General features: G+C 39.7%; 2 protein-coding genes across 3 annotated transcripts in view; one reads left to right on the top strand and one right to left on the bottom strand.

The window, feature by feature from the left end:
• LOC128984764 (uncharacterized) overlaps nt 1–383 on the bottom strand; it is a 63,087-nt gene extending 62,704 nt beyond the window's left edge. The window contains exon 1 of the mRNA XM_054404127.1: nt 291–383. The gene's annotated coding sequence lies outside the window, so the exon portion shown is untranslated. The remainder of the gene's footprint in view (nt 1–290) is intronic.
• LOC128984766 (general transcription factor IIH subunit 2-like) lies at nt 94–12,542 on the top strand. Of its 2 annotated transcripts, none has more exons than XM_054404135.1 (8): nt 94–112; nt 2,634–2,697; nt 3,584–3,785; nt 8,973–9,110; nt 9,629–9,799; nt 10,667–10,926; nt 11,382–11,634; nt 12,298–12,542. In XM_054404135.1, the coding sequence occupies exons 2-8, from the start codon at nt 2,639–2,641 to the stop codon at nt 12,421–12,423; spliced, it is 1,209 nt and encodes a 402-aa protein (XP_054260110.1). In that variant the 5' UTR covers nt 94–112; nt 2,634–2,638; the 3' UTR covers nt 12,424–12,542. The 2 variants fall into 2 exon arrangements, with proteins under 2 accessions (XP_054260110.1, XP_054260107.1); XM_054404132.1 differs by lacking the exon at nt 94–112 and adding an exon at nt 714–1,079.
• Nucleotides 12,543–15,532: the final 2,990 nt, after the last annotated feature.

Here is a 15,532-nt window from a genome sequence, read left to right as displayed (position 1 = left end):
TAAAGTGGGTAATAATAAAAACTTATAGTGAACGCAGGGAAAGTATTTTCGATAAATTGGAAGTTGGCAAAAGATATAGGAAATAAACCAACCAGTAATTTAAAAAATACAGGTACTGTATTATTTCTTCGCGAAATAAAATAGTAGTCATGCACTCAAGCTATCATTCATCGATTTTTTTTGTTTCCTCGACATGATGAAATTGTAGATTAAAGATGATATTCAAATTTCAATCTAAGATTATTGTGTACTTACATTCGTACAAGTTGCATTTGCATTAAAATACTTACCTATAGCAAATTTATTTTAAAATTATTTCAAAAATATCTTTAAGAATAATATTTATTATGACACCGCATGCAGCTGCAACACTTCAACACTTCCGTGATGTGTATTCAAAGAAGGAGTCAGGTTGAACTTCGCAATAGAACAAACCATTACTGAGCATGCTCATTCCAAACAACAGATATATATTCCAAGTATTTGGCTATTTAAAGTCGCTGTTGTAAAAAGAGGATTTACTTGATAAAAGTAATCCCATCAATAAAATCATTTAATATTGCATTTTTACCGATTAACTGAAGTTTTAAAAATACTGCTATTTAACTTTCAAAGAAATTCTTTTGGCACACCTGCCAACATAAATTTTGGTATCTGATTCTGATTGGCCATTGGCTGGGGCTGGCTGCTAGCCTAGGCCAATTCTACAGACATTTTGTTGTACATTTATTTACACACGTACGACTACACAAACAACAACAAAAAATAATAACCCAAAACTTGTCTGGTTCTTCGGTCGGTTCTTGTCTGCACTGCACCTCACAGTTGATAACATTTTGTAATGTTTACTGGCAACTTCATTCATCAATTATGAAGATAATGACTTAGGCCTATTTAGATATAAAAAGTTTGTCTCCGCTACCAATCTCATTTTAAGTTAAATGCTGATAACCAGTTGTGTTCGTTTCGTGTTCGTGTTGTGGGCTAACTTAAGCAATTAATTGTGAACAATTACATACAGGCAAGACAGGAATAGCCTAATTGTTGTTTTAATTTTCAAGCCTACCTTGGAATTTAGTGTAAGTAGCCTATTTTCTTTGAATAGGCTAGATAGGTGGGTTCGATTGTTACAACCAATAAATGCCTAGAAGTTTTTTTTTATAGGCTAGGTTTGATTATCAATTGAATCAATACTTTTATGTTCGATAATACGATTGAGTCGTATAGGCTTATCAAAGTTTTGCCTTTAAATCTTATCCAAATAAAATCAGTTGGATGTCAAGCCTGATAAATTTTTTAATCAGCCTTTAGTGGTCTAACTTAGTGTTTTATTGTTACTTAGGCCTACAACCTTCAGTTACCATAGCACTAGGCCTACTCTAAGTAAATTTGCAATATAACTAAGGCCTAATTACTTAACGGGGACACACTTGTCATACACTCTTCCGATCCTACTACGATCCGATTTGTGGGATTCCAGAAGGATCGGTGCGGGATCGGAGGGGGTGAACACACATGTCATATACGATTCCGACGCATCTCCGATTTCCTCCACCGGTCGAACAACACTTGCCAAAGTCTGATTTATAAACTACGTGCAGAAGGTGGTAAACATGTTCAAAAACTTTGGACTTCGGGATTCAGCCATGATGGCGGTTTGTCTAGATGAAGAGGAAGAAAGTCAGACATCTCTGGAGGGCAGTGTGGAAAACGAAGAATTTGGGTTCATTTTTTTTAAGTGCCCATCTTATACATTAAGCACATTGGGTTTTCTCTCTCGAGTTCGTTTGGCTCTTCTACCCGTCCGATTTTCATGATCGAGGTCTCAAATTGAAGGTATGCACGCACAGATTTCATATCAAGCATCGGCATATATTTATCTTAAACCATTATTCTTAAAACTTAAAAATAAAGGTGATTTTTAAGAAACAACCCATCCTGCATCTGACAAACAAATAGACTGCAGTGTCGGTGCGTGATCGGAGTCAAAATCGGAGTAGTACCGGAGTATGACGTGACGCGTGTCGGAGAGGTGTAGACATCCACGTTCAAAGTTTAGTACCATTCCCCTCTCCGACAGTCGTACCACAGTATGATCGGAGTCGGATCGGAAGGGTGTATGACAAGTGTGTCCCCGCCTTTAACTTAATCTTGGAGCACATCATCTATGCTGCTGCAGAATAGGCCTTATAGGACTGACACTCTCCTGGAGTAATTTGCCTTTTTTTTAGCTTCCCGAGGGTAACTTACAGACCTTGCTAAATTCAGCAGCTAGTAAAATTACTGTATCTCTCACCCTTGTGCGTTGAGCTAAGTTTATTGCCGAAAAACAGTCGTAAAAACTGTAAATCTTTACTGCAAAATAAGTAAATAGGCCCTAGTCTAAACTTAGATCTAGGGGCACATCTATGCTACTGCAGAATACGGGGCTGACACTGCTCCTGGTGTAGTCACCTGTTTCGCAGCTTCCCAAGGGTAACTTACGGTCCTTGCTAAATTTAGCAGCTAGGAAAATACCTGAGCTAGTGCCGAAAAACAGTCCTATCTTATTCGGTAACTTAAACAAATTCAATAGCTTGGAAATTCACCTTACCTAACTTAATTATGTTTTGTTATAACAAGCTATTTTTCAGGTAAAATGGCTGAGGATGAAGATGGAAAAGAATATCGATGGGAGACTGGATATGAGAAAACCTGGTTAGTTTTTAGCTAAGTAGGCCTACGTCATTATAGAACGTAAGTTACTGACATCATTAAGTTTAAACTAACTCAACATCAGGCTATTTGTTACCATTACATTATTATTAGGCCTACCTACTAGCCTATTTATTTATTCTCATACTCTTTGTTTTTAGACAGTCCATCTATATTAGGTGACTTATTTATTAACATTAGACTCAGGCTAAAAAATGTTATATACTAAGTTAGCTGCAAGGCTAGGATATAGGGGTTTACAGTATGAGCGTAAATAAAGTTGCGAGGCCTAGGATTCCACCCAAGTACTGTTACCTTCCCATGTGAGTCGTAAACAATACTTTTAGCCAGACTACCAGTAAAAAAACAACAGGGTGAGTAAAACACACAACCATACTTGTACATACAATAATATCACTGTTTAATAAAAACCATTTAACACATTTTATCCTATCAAAATTTGTAACTTTTTTTTAAACAGGCTATGTTTTTAAACCTTTCCAATATTTATTACACAATAAATAGGCTTTGTTCAGAGCCTACTGAAGAAATTCATATTAAAAGTGCTATGGAAGGAACCCCGAAGTGCTTGGTAAATTTACCAGACTGCCGCTATAGGCTAACATATCAGATTTCACATCCACATCAATACAACAATAAATAACAACATACATCCATAACAATCTGTAAACAATACATACTCTAATAAATATTTATAATTGACATAACAATTAAGAAAATCAACAGTTAACAACAAGGTGTCCCTTTCTTTTATTCTAGTAAAATGGTCAAACCAGTACCAAACAAATAAAAAATTATGACACAAGTAACGTAGTTTGAAATAATTAATTGAAAAGTGTTATAAATGATGCACGTTCCTTTGATGTAGGGAGGCGTTACAAGAGGATGATGAGGGATTGTTGGAAGCGTCGGTGGCCGACATTATACAGAAGGCCAAACGCAAGAGACAGGCGGAGCGGAAAGGCCATACCAAGCTGGGCATGATGAGACATCTGTATCTCATCATTGACTCTTCTGAAGCCATGCTCGATCAAGATCTAAAACCTACGAGGCAGCTCTGCACAAACAAGGTTGGCTATTTAAACGTCTGCTTTTAAAATAGGTAGGGATGGACGGGATTGAATTTTTAGTTCGGGACGGGACGGGACGGGATTTTTATTTCCTTCCCGATTTTCGGGACGGGACGGGACGGGATTTTTTTCTGTGCATAAAAATTAAGTACTGTATTGCAGTTACCAAAAAAAGACATACAAAATCAATTTTTACCATTTGTGGCACTGATCTATAAAAACCAAAAAATGGGTAACAATTTACAGGTACCTATAGTAACTTGTGACTCGCGGGTCACGGGGTGATCGTCGGTATGACTCGCGGTCACGACGCGATCGTCGTCATGACTCGCGGTCACGGCGCGATCGTCGGTAGGACTCCGCGGTCACGGCGCGATCGTCGTCATGACTCGTGGTCACGGCGCGATCGTCGGTATGACTCGCGGTCACAGCGCGATCGTCGGTTTGACTCGCGGTCACGGCGCGATCGTCGGTATGACTCCGCGGTCACGGGGTTATCGTCGGTATGACTCGCGGTCACGGCACGATCGTCGGTATGACTCGCGATCACGGCTCGATCGTCAGCATGACTCCGCGGTCACGGCGCGATCGTCGTCATGACTCGCGGTCACGGCGCGATCGTCGGTATGACTCGCGGTCACAGCGCGATCGTCGGTTTGACTCGCGGTCACGGCGCGATCGTCGGTATGACTCCGCGGTCACGGGGTTATCGTCGGTATGACTCGCGGTCACGGCACGATCGTCGGTATGACTCGCGATCACGGCTCGATCGTCAGCATGACTCCGCGGTCACGGCGCGATCGTCGTCATGACTCGCGGTCACGGCATGATCGTCGTCATGACTCGTGGTCACGGCGCGATCGTCGGTATGACTCGCGGTCACAGCGCGATCGTCGGTTTGACTCGCGGTCACGGCGCGATCGTCGGTATGACTCCGCGGTCACGGGGTTATCGTCGGTATGACTCGCGGTCACGGCACGATCGTCGGTATGACTCGCGATCACGGCTCGATCGTCAGCATGACTCCGCGGTCACGGCGCGATCGTCGTCATGACTCGCGGTCACGGCATGATCGTCGGTATGACTTGCGGTCACGGCGCGATCGTCGGTATGACTCGCGATCACGGCTCGATCGTCAGCATGACTCCGCGGTCACGGCGCGATCGTCGTCATGACTCGCGGTCACGGCGCGATCATCAGTATGACTCGCGGTCACGGCGCGATCGTCGGTAGGACTCCGCGGTCACGGCGCGATCGTCGGTATGACTTCGTCTCCTGCGTTCGCGGACCTATCGCTCGCAATAACGGCGTTATCGGCACTCGCGAAGCGGAAAAATCGCCGACGATCGGACCAAATCCCGTCCCGAAAAATTCCCGAGTCAAATGTAATCCCGTCCCGATAATCGGGAATATTTTTTTCCCGAAAAATTCCCGAAATTTCGGGACCCGTCCATCCCTAAAAATAGGTTAATTCAGTCTACAAATTATCTTCCAAGCCTGATTATGGTAAAACTGATATTATTGCCATTCTGATAAAAAATACAAATATTTAAAGTTATAAGTGCTCTAGACAAGTATTCTTTGGATATCCTACTAACTAACTATTTCTAACTATTTGTAACCTATTAAACTGAATTGTCATGGTTTGCTGAAGAACATCTAATACATGATTATTGAGCGGAGCGAGCGAAGCGAGCGAAGCTCTTATACGTCGACTTTTATGCATTTCGTAATACGCAAACTCCTCCTAGACGGCTGAATCAATCGTTTTCAAATTTTGCATGGTGATAAAGACCATATCGGTGAGTGCCAACATCTATATGGCGTTAAAAAAGTCTCTCAGGAATCCGTAGAAAAATGAAACTGAAAATCACATTTTCTTAACATTAGTCTTATGGGTTGCTAGGTAACCATGTTGGCTGAATTAAATAACAAGTAAAAAGTAAACAAAAGATTTGAATTTTTAGCATGTGTTCATAATAAGCCAACTACCCACAGTACGGTATACTAGGAAATTACAAATACAGTACAAAAGGAAAAACATCACTTGTTAATATTGAGCAAAGATTATACTTAAGATTACTCGATACATTGTAGTCAAGGGTAGCAGTGCGAAGTCTAGGATCTGTTTATGACGAATACATTAAGGTATCTGCAATCCTAAAATGCTATGGGAAGGGAAGGAAACAGGTCCGTGACGTAGGAAGTAGTGAAGGAAGTAGTAAAGGCAATCATAAAATGCTATGGGAATAGAGGGAAACAGGTCCGTGACGTAGGAAGTGATATGAAGGAAGTAGTAAATACGAGCAGTCCGGAGTGTGGGGACTGTTTATGACGATAAGATTAGGGTATCTGCAATCCTAAAATGCTATGGGAAGGGAGGAAAACAGGTCCGCGACGTAGGAAGTGGTGAAGGAAGTAGTCAAGGCGAGTAGTCCGGAGTGCGGGAACTGTTTATGACGATTATATTAAGGTATCTGCAATCTTTAAGTGCAATGGGAAGGGAGGGAAACAGGTCCGCGACGTAGGAAGTGGTGAAGGAAGTAGTCAAGGCGAGCTGTCCGGAGTGTTGGAACTATTATGACGATTAGATAAGGGTATGGGCAATCAAAAATGCTATGGGAAAGGGAGGGAAACAGGCCCGTGACGTAGGAAGTGGTGAAGGAAGTAGTCAAAGCGAGCTGTCCGGAGTGTGGGAACTGTTTATGACGATAAGCTAAGGGTATAGGCAATCCTAAAATGCTATGGGAAGGGAGGGAAAGTGGTCCGCGACGTAAGAAGTGGTGAAGGAAGTAGTCAAGGCGAGCTGTCAGGAGTGAGGGAACTGTTTATGGCGATTAGATAAGGGTATGGGCAATCCTAAAATGCTATGGAAAGGGAGGGAAACAGGTCCGTGACGTAAGAAGTGGTGAAGGAAGTAGTCAAGGCGAGCTGTCTGGAGCGTGGGAACTGTTTATGATGATTAGATTAAGGTATTTGCAATCCTAAAATGCTATAAAAAGGGAGGAAAATAGGTCCGCGACGTAGGAAGTGGTGAAGGAAGTAGTCTAGGCGAGTTGTCCGGAGTGTTGGAAATGTTTATGACAATTAGATTAAGGTATCAGCAAACCTAAAATGCTACGGGAAGGGAGGAAAACAGGTCCGCGACGTAGGAAGTGATGAAGGAAGTAGTCAAGGTGAGCTGTCCGGAGTGTGGGAACTGTTTATGACGATTAGATAAAGATATTTGCAATCCTAAAATGCTATGGGAAGGGAGGGAAACAGGTCCGCGACGTAGGAAGTGGTGAAGGAAGTAGTCGAGGCGAGTAGTCCGGAGTGTGGGAACTTTTTATGACGATTAGATTAAGGTATCTGCAATCTTTAAATGCAATGGAATGGAGGGAAACAGGTCCATGACGTAGGAAATTGTGTAGGATGTAGATGTGTGGATTTATGTATCTCCAATACTACGGTGCTTTCAGAGTGAACGAATGATTTTCCCCGAGCAAAGCTCGGTCCCCAGGTACTATAATCAAATGACGACACTAGCTTGAGGTTCGTGACGTATGAAGAGGTCAAGGAAGTAGTAAAGGTGAACAGTCTGGAGTGTGGAAACTGTTAATGACGATTAGATTAGGGTATCTGCAATCCTAAAATGCTATGGGAAGGGAGGAAAACAGGTCCGCGACGTAGGAAGTGGTGAAGGAAGTAGTCAAGGCAAGTAGTCCGGAGGTCGGGAACTGTTTATGACGATTAGATTAAGGTATCTGCAATCTTTAAGTGCAATGGGAAGGGAGGGAAACAGGTCCGCGACGTAGGAAGTGGTGAAGGAAGTAGTCAAGGCGAGCTGTCCGGAGTGTTGGAACTATTATGACGATTAGATTAGGGTATGGGCAATCAAAAATGCTATGGGAAAGGGAGGGAAACAGGCCAGTGACGTAGAAAGTGGTGAAGGAAGTAGTCAAAGCGAGCTGTCCGGAGTGTGGGAACTGTTTATGACGATAAGATAAGGGTATCTGCAATCCTAAAATGCTATGGGAAGGGAGGAAAACAGGTCCGCGATGTGGGAAGTGGCGAAGGAAGAAGGAAGTATTAAAGGCGAGCTGTTCGGAGTGTGGGATCTGTTTATGACGATTAGATTCAGGTATCTGCAATCTTAAAATGCTATGGGAAGAGAGGGAAACAGATCCGCGACGTAGGAACAGGTGAAAGAAGTAGTAAGGTGAGCAGTGTGGAGTGTGGGAACTGGAAACCGTTTGTAGCAGTTTTAATGTATCTGCAATGCTGAAATGCTATGAGAAGGGAGGAAATTGTGAAAGAAGTAGTAAAGTCTAGCAGTACGGACAGTGGGGATGTTTGTTGCAATTAGATTAACGTATCTAAAATACTAAAATGCTATGGAAAGCGATGAATACAGGTCCACGACGTAAGTGGTGAAGGAAGTAGTAAAGGCTGGCAGTGCAGAGTGGGGGAACCGTTTGAGCAGATGGATAAGTGAATTTGTAATACTTAAATGCTATGAGAAAGGAAGGAATCAGGCCAATGACGTAGTAAATGGTGAAGGAAGTAGTAAGGCTAACAGCGCAGAGTGTGAGAACTGTCTTTGGCAATTACATTAATGTATCTGCAATCCTAAAATGCTATGGGAAAAGAGGGAAACAGGTCCACGACGTAGGGTGTGGTGAAGGAAGTAGTAAATGTGAGCAGTGTTGAGTTTGGGAATGGATTAATGTATCTGCAATGCTAAAATGCTACGGGAAGAGACTGTAGACTGTAATATGTTAAAAATGATTACGAAGCACAAATCGATACATATTTTCGATACATGCAATCGGTTACAATCGAAATTTACAACTGAGTTGACAACAGCTGATTTTTACTCCATAGAGGCTAAAAACGATTTTTACTCCCTAAATATTAAAAATGCTACTTTAGACCCGCAGCGCATGCATGAAAAAATACTGTTTTTACTGCAGTAAGACAAAAACAATATAATATGAACCCTTGATGACTCCGCTCAATTTTGTGGATGCCTCTGCGAACGCCACCTAGTATTTATAGTAAGGAACACCCTAAGATCAATTTTAAGATTTTTTTATTTCCTTTTAACCATTGTTTAACCTTAACAATGAGTAAAGTAGTTTTGCCACGTCATTTAGCTCTTCCTGTCAAAGTTGTTAATTTTGTGAACAAAACAATATTTTCCAGCTCCTTGAAGGATTCATTGAAGAGTTCTTCGACCAAAATCCCATTAGCCAGCTGGGTGTTATATCAACCAGGAACAAGCGAGCAGACAAAGTGTCAGAACTGGCTGGAAACGCTCGAAAACATTTGTCTGTCATACAGGTTGGTAAAACAGTAACAACTTTATCTCTGTAGGCTAGTAAGTTAAATAGACTACAAAATATATTTTTAAAACACCTTTTCTATAAAGTCCCAATTAGGTGAATAAATCCTATTTGATCGGGGGAAATGTAGTGTTGAAAGAGACCGTCAGCCCCCTCCCACAAAAAATTTACCTAATGCTATAATTATCTTTTTAAAAACTAATTTTACTGTTTTTTTAGTCTTACAAACTGTTAACATCTACTCTTAATCTTTCTTACCCCTCTTTTCTCTGAAGGAGTCCCATATTAGGACAAAATATCCGTTAAATGTCCTCTAAAACACACATGATGTGTTGTGTATGTTTTGTGTGGGACCTGTTACCGTTTTTATTTTAGCCTTTGGACTCTAATTTCCTCAAGTATACAAGTTGAACTTTATTGCCTTAAACAATTCCTAAATAACTTGGCTTTACTTTAAATAAAACCTATGAGTAAGTTTATACAATTTGGTGTATTGTATTTCTTATTGATTTGTAGAGCCAGTTCAGCCTACCATCGCAATGTGTTGGAGAGCCATCGCTGCAGAACGCGCTGGAGTTGGCTGCGTCTTCCCTGAAGATGTTGCCGTCCCATGCAAGTCGCGAGATACTCATCATCCTGGGCAGTCTGACTACCTGCGACCCCGGGGACATCACCCAGACCATCATGGTGAGATGAACTTACACAATGTTAACAATTTGCTACAACAGCCAAACATAACTATTAAAGTGTATCACTTTACCCTCTGGTGATAAAGAATCCATTGCAATCATCACATAGTTTCCAATAGAGGACAATTGGCGGATGCTATAAAACCCTGGATAAAATTAAAATTTCTAGGGCTTTCTGTTCCTGTTTGTAGGTAAGATCAAATGGCATTGCTATTTTTTGAGATTGTGTTACTGTACTAAGAAAAAGCTGCTCGGAAGTTATATTGTTATATAGGGCCTATACAGATTTTAAAAATATCAGGATGTTGTTTTTTCAAATACCCGTCCCCAAACCTTTATTTTAGACTAGTTTCAGGATAACAGAGAAGGCAGGGTTACACATGCCAAAAAACTGTCTAGCTTTTCAGAAGAGGTGAGTGCCACATGCAACCATTCAATCGCAAATATGAGTTTAACTAAGCTTGAATGACTGACCTAACCAAAACTGCATTGGAAATTACTTGGAGACAACTTCATAATGTGCGGAATTCTCTACAGCTAACAAACTGAATTTGGGAGGTTTGGCCACTAAAAACGTAACTCTCAACCAGGTGAAGGATCAAACTACTCATGTTTTAATCTAGTATAACATCTCAGTTTTGGTTATCTCTTTGCAGATGGTTATCCTTTCTGAAGATGCTCGTTGCTCTCTTAAGAGTTATCTTTCTACAAAATTCTCAATGCACAAACCTAACCCAACATAAGCTCCAGTAATCTGCAAGCAGTTATAATCTCTGGAGATGCTCAATACACAAAGCTTACTGAGGTTCTCCTCTATCCACAGATGTTTAAATTGCAAACCTAAGCTTCGGATATCTCTCCTTAGATGCTGAAGTCACAAAACATCCGAGTATCAGTGATCGGGCTGGCAGCGGAGGTACGGATCTGCACGGCTCTGTGTAAGGATACTGGTGGAGTTTACGGAGTAGTGCTGGATGATAGACACTTCCGAGACTTGCTGTTTACACATGTAGAACCTCCACCGGCCTCAGTGGCTAACAGTCAGGAGGCCAGCCTCATCAAGATGGGCTTCCCCCACCACGACACCACTGACGGCCGTACCACATCACTCAGCATGTGCATGTGGTATGTACTTTGTTTGAAGTTCATTTTTGGTCAAATAAGTTTAAGTATTTAAGGACATTTTGTTTTGGAGATGGCCTCTGACCCGTCCTTATGTCAGGATTAAAGAAAGAAGTAGACCATGGAGCTGTGCTTTTTTAGTCAGGCTCACATAGGCTTTGCTCATTAAGTATCCTTACTTGTCACTCACTAACAAAAGACAATTGTTGACTCTCTTCAGGATATTTTGCTTGCAAGCCACAAAGTGTACATGTCTTCTTTTGTTTAGGTTATTACTCGGTCTGAGCGTTGACTAGGCCTCACCATAATGTCCAAACCATATTAGCCCAGTGTTGTCTTCACTCTCTCTTTTAAAAGCTGTCCTCAACTACTCCACCTCTACCTTCACTATATAACTCTGTTCTTCTCTAAGTATTGTGATCACTTGTTCCAAATACATGAGAATGTGTTTGTTACAGCCACATAGACAGTGTGTCGGACGCTAGTAAGCTCAAGAGTGGAGGCTACTGCTGCCCGCAGTGCCGCAGCAAGTATTGCGAGCTACCTACAGAATGTCGAGTCTGCGGCCTTACGCTCGTCTCAGCTCCGCATCTCGCTCGCTCCTACCACCATCTGTTCCCCGTCACCGCCTTTAGACAAGAGAACGCTGCCAACTCTAGCGAGCCTCACTGCTACGCTTGTCGGCACAAGTTCAGCGACAGGGATAAATATGTGAGTACCTTGTGTGGATAAGGGTTGTTGTTAAGAACGCAGGCTTAATTAAATGGGTAATAGTTAATTTTGTTACAACAAACACAAGTAACTATGCAAAGCTGAGACGAGCGTCTGACCACAGTCTACACATAACAGCTCACAATACTTTGACATCTCTCTCTGAAGAAGTATCAATGTTATGTTTTCTGACTTTATATTGTGTATGTATTAGCGGCTGGACTCTGTCAGGTAAGCTGTCTAAACTCTCACCTGCAAAGAAAATCCTACTCAGCCACTTGGCTGTCTTTTAAAATAAATCTTTCCTATTTAAGTAACTTTGCTATCTTCACAGCTATCCTCAAAACCAAGGCTATTATAAATTATCAGAAATCATTAGTAGGAATTGTGTTAGGATTACATGCAGGCTCACCCGGTGGATAAATAGGTCGATGAATTTTGTATAAAGCACCCATATAACTCAAGAATATTCTGATTTCTTCAAAAGTTATGCACCATTGTGAAAAGTAACATTCACTAGACTATAGTTCCGTTGAAGAGAAGTTTAACACTAGTATTTGCTTACTGAAGAAACTGGTTAGTTTAGTTACTAGAAGTGAAATATACTATTGACAAACTGATTTAGGTATCTTGTATCCTCATTGTTTGCGTTCGTATGTGTAGGTCTACCAATGTGAGACATGCAGTAGAGTGTTCTGTCTGGAGTGTGATATGTTCATTCACGATACTCTACACACTTGCCCAGGCTGTGCAACAAATCAGTCTACCTTCTTGCAGCAAGCGAGGTGAAATCCTGTGCTGATCTTTGTGTAAAATATTAAATTAAGTTCAGTTTTCCAAAAGTTGTTATTTTTGCCAACCAAATCCCAAGGACTAGTACCTAAGTGTGGATGTGTAAGGAGTTTCATAACTCTGAGGAAAATAAATGTTGTATACATATTTGGCTTATTTTGCACATTAAAACCTTTGTTTGAAAAAAAAACTTAATGCTGCAGCAAAAACTGCTGTTTTTAACAAATTTCCCCTACAGGAAAGAAGCTATTGTTTTGTTAATATAAATAAATCATAGGGCTAAAATAGTTCATTCTCTATCTTTTGGGCAAAATTAATCTGCTGGACTCAAGCTGTACATTTTTTTCTTCCGCAAACTGAGTTTGACATAATGTCTATTTGCAAATGCAATTTTTGAATTTTTTAAAACAATTTTCCGACAAATATTCCTTAAATAAATAGTATTTACTCTTTTTGGTTTTGCGAATAAAATGAATACGTACATTGATTGGCCTATCATTGTTCAATATATCTGTTTTTTTTTTTTATTTAAAAAAAGTGTCTCTGTAAAAGCCAATTTGACCTGACCACTTCGGGCACATTTTCACAAAGGGCCTGGGCGCTTTGAATGTTAATAATCATACTATCGTATTATTTGTGTTTGTATTCTTGTTATACCGTACATTCTCTTACAGTAAATACCCATTCATTCATTCGTGGACTAATTTAAATGTTAAAAAGTTGATTAAATTGAATTTATTATTGTGTTGACACAACAGCTAATACATCTAAATAACAGTAATAGCGGTTTGTATTTAACAGCCAAACTAGATAGAAACATTGACTATACACAATAGACTCCCCAAGTAATGTAAAGATTTGAAGCCACAAAACGTGGTGCAATCTGGTGAGATGGTCTACCAACTACAACTGGGGATTTTACATTTTGTGAGTTATTTAACTTAAAGAATGATATAGTGGGACAAAAAGTACAGACAAAAAACACAAGGCAAAATTTCTTCTATTCTCACTAATTTTCCGACCCAGGTAAAGTGTTAGTTGTTGGACTTGGGCTTTTGTGAAAAAGTTACTTTACACCGCAGGGATGAAATATAATATCAGGTTGCATTATTAATTATTCCACTTTCCAGTTGCAATCTTTGCACAGCGGCACAGCACATTGGTTGACCAGTGGCACTGGCCAACATGAAAACAGGCCAATTATTTTTTAGAATACATTCAGGGTGTCCACATTCTGGAAAGTCAGGGATAGTCATGGAAAGTCATGGAAAACAATTCTGGTCATTGAAAGTCATGGAAATAGGCAAAAGGTCATGGAAAGTCATGGAAATTCCCCATGATGGATGATTTGAGGGAACTATTCAATGCTCTAGTCCGCCGTAACTCCGACTACTGTAGCATTTTTCTGGATTTTTCAACAATTTTCGACAATTCAATTTATTACAGTTGTATTATTCTATGATTTTTGAGTTTGTATTAGTTCATTGTTGTACCATTGTACTCCATTGTTGTCTGTTAATACATATTTCAGTAGTTTCTGCAAAATCTAGGCAGTTTTATTTGTGTGTGTTTGTTATATTATAATTTGAGTAAAGTTCGTGAGTCATGGAAATCGATGGTAAATGGTCATGGATAGTCATGGAAAGTCATGGAAATTAATGACAAATTTTCTGTGGACACCCTGACATTAAATGTTCTTGTTTTGATGCCTGCCTCGTGAGCAACTTATAAACTAAATTAACTCTAAGCTGATAGGAAGATGCCATGACAATGACTGGCAAGCCGATACACGAAGATTGGATGTTATTGGACACTAGAGCGGTAAAAACATTACTAAAGCTATAATATTAGTCATTTTGTAAATAAATATTGGATGAAGCATGGAAAAGTGAAAAATACTTCAGAGTTATTAATATATTTTAGTATACAAAACTGGTCTGGTAGCTTACAAATTTATTTTTCTGCTTACAATGATTTCAAAATTAAATTACTTAGGTACATAAACATTAAACAACAAAGACAATAAATATTAATTTTATATTCAGTAGGCCTATTTAAATAAGCTTTGTTGTACAATTATGGAGTAAATTGGAATTTTGTGGTTTCTAAAGAAGTTGGTAAACATATTTTATTCTTAAACAACTTATATAGGTAGATACTTAATAAATATTGTTTAATCAAATGTTTTATTACACAAAACATATCAATTAGTATTAAATACATTATAGATAACATAAAAATTTAAATATTAACCGAGGCTTATATGGAAATTGAACTGTGGCTTGTTTAAATTTGATAGTCTTAAGCAGCGTTTACACGAGGCGAGTAGGCAGGCAGGTTACTCGTCTCTAGTGTATGACCTACCCGCCAACTGGCTTCGTGTCAACGTGGCTTGAGATATTAAATACACTTACACAGTGCTGAGTTGATTACCGAAAATGGTACAGTAATTGTGCAGAATTTATGATCAAAGTGGTTAAAAAAACCAAACTGCTTAGGTGAAAAAATTAATGCAAGGATTGTGAGTACTGACAACTAATTGTTATTAATTAAGACTTGCACTAATTTTTATTAGTACAAATACTGTACTTATGGTTTTCCCTTTTGGATCAAAATAATTCATAAAGTAAAATTACATTTCATTTTATGGCTTTAAATATAATTTCCGTTATTCTAAGAAAATTGAGAGTATGTACATTACATTGTCATCGTATTGTTTCAAAGCAAATCAATATATTAGTGCAGTTAATATAATTTCATACACCTGTGATTGTGCAATAACTTTTAGTGTTTAATATTTACAAGAAGGCACCAAACAGATTTGTCAGAATAACTCTTCTTAACATGCAGTAGAACCCTCAATATCTGACTTTTGCACAAAATTAGCCTTTTAACAAATTTTCCATTTAGGGAATAAGCTATTACCGTAAGTCTCATGGTAAGACCCAGACCCGGGACCGATTTACTTTACCACTGGTACGACCCTTAAGTTATCCAGCATCCAACAGATAAAAGGGGTTCTACTGTAACATCTCCTCCTATTTGGCTAATGTTAAGCAAATTTTCATTGACCAGTTTTAAACAATGGGATCACTAACAAAGTGTT

This window comes from Macrosteles quadrilineatus, unplaced genomic scaffold (assembly GCF_028750875.1).
Source record: "Macrosteles quadrilineatus isolate MER2022 unplaced genomic scaffold, UCM_ALF_1.0 Scaffold_2__2_contigs__length_208266976, whole genome shotgun sequence".
Classification (NCBI taxonomy): domain Eukaryota; kingdom Metazoa; phylum Arthropoda; class Insecta; order Hemiptera; family Cicadellidae; genus Macrosteles; species Macrosteles quadrilineatus.
The sequence above is the reverse complement of the archived record's forward strand: the minus strand, read 5'-3'. Positions and strand labels throughout refer to the sequence as shown.

What these genes read in the sequence shown, in the direction of transcription:
- LOC128984766 (XM_054404135.1), top strand. Translation starts at nt 2,639, where the DNA reads ATGGCTGAGGATGAAGATGGAAAAGAATATCGATGGGAGACTGGATAT. An exon ending in ACTGGATATGAGAAAACCTG is followed by an intron (nt 2,698 to 3,583) that starts GTTAGTTTTTAG and finishes CCTTTGATGTAG; the next exon opens with GGAGGCGTTACAAGAGGATG. An exon ending in TCACTCAGCATGTGCATGTG is followed by an intron (nt 10,927 to 11,381) that starts GTATGTACTTTG and finishes TGTTTGTTACAG; the next exon opens with CCACATAGACAGTGTGTCGG.